This window comes from Nesoenas mayeri (genome assembly GCF_963082525.1).
Source record: "Nesoenas mayeri genome assembly, chromosome: 2".
In the NCBI taxonomy this organism is placed as follows: Eukaryota; Metazoa; Chordata; class Aves; order Columbiformes; family Columbidae; genus Nesoenas; species Nesoenas mayeri.
Window position 1 is genome coordinate 106,243,858 of NC_137543.1, and position 6,000 is coordinate 106,249,857.

The 6,000-nt window shown below is 40.9% G+C and overlaps 1 protein-coding gene across 1 annotated transcript in view; it reads right to left on the reverse strand.

Moving 5' to 3' along the window:
- Window positions 1-3,020, reverse strand: part of CNTNAP2 (contactin associated protein 2) — a gene marked incomplete at its 3' end in the record, with an annotated part of 1,137,334 nt that extends 1,134,314 nt beyond the window's left edge. The window contains exon 1 of the mRNA XM_080338877.1: window positions 1,796-3,020. Coding sequence (XP_080195003.1) covers window positions 1,796-1,892 — 97 coding nt within the window. The 5' untranslated portion in view covers window positions 1,893-3,020. The remainder of the gene's footprint in view (window positions 1-1,795) is intronic.
- Window positions 3,021-6,000: the final 2,980 nt, after the last annotated feature.

A 6,000-nucleotide genomic window follows, 5' to 3' on the forward strand; every position in this document is an offset into this window, starting at 1 on the left:
ATTGCATTTAAAATTATCCTTTATTTGTGGAACTTCTAGTTATAGTAATGTTACTATAACCATTAATTTCTAAACTAACTTCTTTCAAAAGTTAAAGATTTTTTTTTGTTGAGTAATCAGACAACCCACTTTAGGCAATTTTCAAGTTATGCTATGGCCATTAGTTACTGAATGACAAAAAAACAACCAACCAACCGAACAAAAACCTCAAAAATCCTGTTGTGGAAAAGGAGTATAGGGAACTTTATTTTCTGAGAACACATATATATATTTTTCCCACTGTATATTCCTGTTATGCAAAGCCTGACTGATGATCATGAAGAAATAATATTCAGAAGAAAAATTAGTTGGCTAGTCAAAACGGAGCAATAAACCTCAGCATCAATATTTCTCCTAAATTAAAGTTAGAAAAATAACTGAACATCCTATGGCCTCTGAAACCTAGATACAATGCAGACACCTGTACATTTTCTGTTTACATGCAAATAAATATTTAAGTGTAAGCAAATCCTGGAACAACAACATTGTTTGTGGGGATTTTTGTTTGGTTGGTTATTTGTTTGTTTGTTTGTTTGTTTGAACAGATATCAGATGATAACAGATAGAAACACACTGAGAAAGTATAGCAGTACTCCAGTTCCCTAATAATTGCATTGTTCATTCCTTCCCCATGGAAACAAATAAATATAATGGTATATAATAGACTTCTATGCAGTATGCACATTACATTAAGACAATTCCCTGCTTGGTCAGTAAATCAGTCCTCATTCACATACATAATCTGTAACATCTCAGGACATTTCTTTCCTCTATAAACAGCAGAGGAAGTCAACAGCAATGTCTATTTTTGATGATTCTATAAAAACGCACTGCTTCATTTCAGTATGCATTTCAAAAATACTTTGCAAATGGCAAATGCTTTACATGGTTTGAAGAGAAACAACAAATACTTAACACTGACATCTACCTGCCAATGTTTTACTGGAAACTACAGCTCAGTGCAATGCTAAAGATTTGATCTAACACCCATTGAAATCAATGAGCATGCTGTCATTTTTACTCTGATGGCAGAATTGAGTCCTGCATAGGTGCTCTGCACTCCTCCAGTCTGAAGTTCAGCATTTCAGCAGACGCTTCATCATTGCTCTGCTATTTCTGCCTCCCTAGGGGGACAATTGCTGGTCTCCTCTAAAATGCCTTTGTTATTATGGGAAGCAAAACTTCACTCTCCAGAAAAGCTGTCCTGGTTCAGTTCCCTCACACCAACTCACCATGATTCTTTCCTCCAAATGAGATAAAATTTTATTTTTCTGCTGCTTGATAAAACACTAGTTATCGAAAATGCTCACATCTCTTCTCCCTCACACAACTGTGGAAGTGAAGTACTTCCAAATGCAAATTGCATACCTTCTCAGGAAGGTGGGATAAAAAACAAACCAAACCAAAGAACCAACCAAAACTCACCTCCAAACTTTGAACAGCTTCTGTCTCATTCCTTTCCCCCTCTGACTCCATTGCAGAACCAAGACCATATAATAGAGCAGGTCTTTCAACTTTCCATGCCAGCTACCACTGAAATCGTCTACACTAAGGAAGGTCTGATGGGGAGCATTGCGAACGGCAGCAAACCTCAGTGAACACATACGCATACAAATACACGGAAAATCAAACACAAGATTCACCAGCAGAGGAAAAAAAAACAAAAAAACCAAACAACCTCCCAGAATTGTGGCAATTCCCCTCTGGCTTATTGCAGAGTTGAAATTGTGCATGCTCCTTTGAAAAGGGTACTTACGAGATGCAGGCAGAGCAGTCCTGGCTCTGCAGCTAATGCTGCTGAAAATCCAGAGGAAGAGAGCTGCCCTGCAGCCAGCTCGGGTAACCACAACCATCCTTCACTTCCTGGCTCCCTGTACTCCAAATGCCAGCTGCAGAAGACCTGCTTTTCTCCACTTTGGCCCCTTCTCTCTCTCTCCTTCTTTTCTCGGAGGAGGTGGCGAGAAGGTAAAAGGGGCAGGGCTTTACCTTGGGGTAGAAGCCAACCCCCCTCTTCGTCTGCTGTCTCTGGGTTTGCAGCAGCAGGGTAAGTCCAGGTACTTTTCTTTCCCTTATTTCTCTGTGTTTGTGTGTGTGTGTCTGTGCCTCCTTCACAGAAGAAGGGAAAGAAAAAAGAAAAAAAAAAAAAAAAGAATTGTAGAAAAGAAAAAGAAAAATTAAAAAAGCGTCCCCAAAAAGACGTGAGGGGCGGGAGGGAAAAGGCGATGGAGATGAAGGGAAGGGAGAAAGGCGGAAAAAGCTGTTGGTGCTGCTAATGCTGCTGTTGATTCTACCACTGCAGCTGAGCCCTTCTTCCTGCACAGAGCAGCGCAGCTGAAAGAAGCTTGCAATAACCTCCCAGCTCAGATATATATACACAGTGTACACGCACACACAGCCGGGGAGCCAAACACACACTCACATAGGAGCAGGGAGAGGGGAGAGGCAGGCAGAGGGAGGGAGAGACACTCCCGCAGCAGAGAAGCAGGCTCAGAGCCTCTCTCCTCATCTATTCATCACCTTCCAGCAGGAGGAAACGCTGCCACCAGCAGCAGCAACCTCCCCCACCCTGAAAAACAGAACAAAAAAAAAAAAATCCAAAAACCCACACCACCAAACAAACAAACACCAGCAGAAGGGAAAATCCTCTCCCTAGAGCTCCCCTCCCTTCCCCTCCGCTTCCTCCAGCTCCTCCCTCTTCCTCTGCGCCCGTCCGGCCTTCACGACTCTTTGCTCGCCCTCGCTCGCCTCGTTCGGAGCCAGAGCCGGCGGCGGGGCCGGAGCCGAGCGGCGCGGAGGCCGCGCCGGTGCCGCTGTCCGCGGTGCTGACGGCGGGCGCGGGGGCTCGATGCGGCAGGTCGCCCGGCGCCTCCGCTCGTTCCCGGGTCGCAGCGGCCGCTCCCGCCAGCGACTCCTGCCTCTCGACCCGCCTCTCCTCGGCACATCGAGATAGTGGAGGCTCCCTGAACTCCAGCCTGCCGGAATCCAAGCCAGGTGGCCAGCAGGCAAGTCCTTCGAGCGGTCCTAGTTCTCGAGGGGGCAAGCAGCATCCTTCCCTCAAAGAGCTGTGGCTACAGGAGCCACTAATGCAGATGTTTTCATTCGGTAATTAATTCTTACTCTGAGACCGAGCCAGGAAGCAAGCTGCATTAAAGTGTCACTATGGTTTTCACCTACCAGAGATGACTGAGACAACCTGGCCATATCCTACCCTTATGGTTTAGGGATTTCAAGAGTCTGACTGCTTTTTTCCATCCCTCTCCATCCCTCCTGCCATTGCCCTTAAACAGGCTGAACCAAAAGTTATTGCTCACCATATCTGGTAGAATAATGAGGGTGGAGAATTATTCATGGATTATTTATTCTACAGTCAATGAGGCAAAGAATAATGGAAACAATTATTTCTCAGGTGTTATATAGAGAAAGCTGAGAAACTGAGAGATATGGCTTCTCTAGAGGAGCCCCAAAGCAAGGAAAAATTATTTTCAGTGACTAATACACATGCTGTTAACAAGTATCTGCTGTTATTTAGTAAGTGTGATGAAGTGGTTAAGATCATACATAAGATGAGATTTTCAGAAAGGCTTTGGGTTATTAGGATCCTCAATCCTATTGTCTTTCAGAGGGAGTAGAGTGCCTGTCTTTTAGGTCACTTTGAAAACTCATCCATATGTAATATGTGATATCCCAGGAGAGCTGTGGCCTAGAGGTTTGAGCACAGTGCAAGACAAAACCTAAGTGCCAGTCCTGGGAAAAAGTGTGCCTGTAATCTTATCCAGCTGCATATCTTTTCCTTTTTGACCCTGTCCCTCCCTTGCCTTATCATATTGAGTATGAATATGCACATATTTTAAATGTTTTCCTGAAAATAATGCCAATTTGTCTGAGGAAATATGGAATGAAAAAGTGGACTATGAATGCTAAGTGTTAATATACTTATCTCTGGTTTTGAAAGAATATATATTCCCACAGAGACTTTGTTACTTCTTCTCTGCATCGTCCTGAGCCGTCTGCCATGCCCTCCCTATTCTTATGCTGAGAGACCCATTTTTGATGCTCAATGATCATTAGTATAAATTAGTTTCGGGAGAATTAACTAAGAACCAATGCAGAACCAATTCATTACTAGTTCAAAATGGCCTCTTTCCGAAAATTCTTTCTTTTTAAAAATCTTCTGTTCTCATCCTGCTCTATATCCCACAATTTTTCAAATTTATAAACCTATGTTTTCTGTTCTTTAGCTACAGCAGAAGTGATAGTGATGATATACAATCAGAAACTGACATCATATATTCATGGAAAAAAGAAAAACTTGTGACTATCACATGCAAAAACTCTTACTGCGTATTCATTGGCCTTTATTATTCATCTGAGTAAGTAATATACAGCTTATCTGAGTAAGTATTTAAAAGTTCAGCAGACCATTTTTCAAACTACATTTCTGCTTATTAAGGTCCTTCCAACAAGCAATATAACAATATAGCTGCACATCATCCGTTTATACTTTGACACTTGCATTTATAGATACAAACTTGCACATCAACCATTTCATGTAGTTCCCCACTGGACAAAAATCTACTTGATTAGAATTGTTCAAATTCCACATTTCTTTAGCATATGCTAATTGGGGTTTTCAAAAACATACTCAAATTGCTCACAAGTAGGTATGCATTTTAAAAAGAAAGGATAAGACAAGTAATTCAAAACAGGAAGATTCAGAAGGTTGATCGATGGATATCTCAATAATGGTGATAGTAGAACGTTTACTTGTGGCTTCAGACAGAAGAAATGGCACAGATTCTTGCATTTTTCCCCACTTTGGAATAGGATAATTTCTTAAAAACTACATAAAATATTTAAACTATGTAGAAACAGCAGTGAGTTGTGCCAAGGTAATGCAATTATTTTTAATATAACCACAACTGGGGCCTGCAAAATCATTAACTTTGACTGATTCTGTCACACAAAAATCATTGCAAAGATCTTCAGGCATTTTTTAGTCCTATAAAATAAGCTAACCATCACATATACTCTTTTTATTTTTTTTTTTTTTTTTCTGGAGGATGTTTTGAAATTTTACTTCACATGATTCAACAAATCCCAGTTTAATATATTAACCCTTGAAATGAAAAGATAGTCAAATTGTGTTAGAATACAATATGAAGTTATTAGATACTTCTCTCTTCTACTCTTTCTCCTGTGAGGAAGTTTCTAAGCAAACAGTGAGACACCCCTGAAGTCTGATCAGGGCAATTGCAAGTTTTAGCACCCCAATACTGCAACTAGCACGTGTCTGCAATTGGGATCAACAGGAACCTGTACTCGACACACCATAGGTTAGAAAAGTGTCCTAACAGACTAGGACAGACACACCAGCCAAGATACGCAGGAGGAGGATCTTCCAGGAAAGCTACTCCCTAAGAAAATGAATCCTTCCTTATTTTTCAGATTGGTACTCCCAGGGCCTTAAAAGCTGGGGAGATATATCTACTGATGAAACCTCTCTGGCAATTAGTAAGACACTAAAGTGTTAAAAGACTCTAGTTATTACAGCTGTACACAAATTTTATTGAGCTGAATGGAAATTATACACACATATTGATGAATGAATAGATCATTCTGAATTTACTAGGGCTGTCAAGCATTGTCTGCTAAATGGAATTCACCCTGGACAGAGCCGTATTTACAGTATGTGAATGTCAAGAAGAAAAACATGATGTCAGAAATCTAGAAATGATAATTAAAATTTTCAGACACTGGTGGGATCAGATGGCATCCAATAAAGTTATCAGTTGGGGCCACAGAAGAAAGTAGCCAAGCTGAAAATGAATCTGAAACTTTGGAATTAATATTGAAAAGTTAAAGCCATATTTCTTTATTCCTAAGAAACTACAACTTTAACACAGTTTTTCCCTTTTATATTTTTGGTTGCCAATGTTCTCTTGCAGAGCAGAGCTCTAAAGA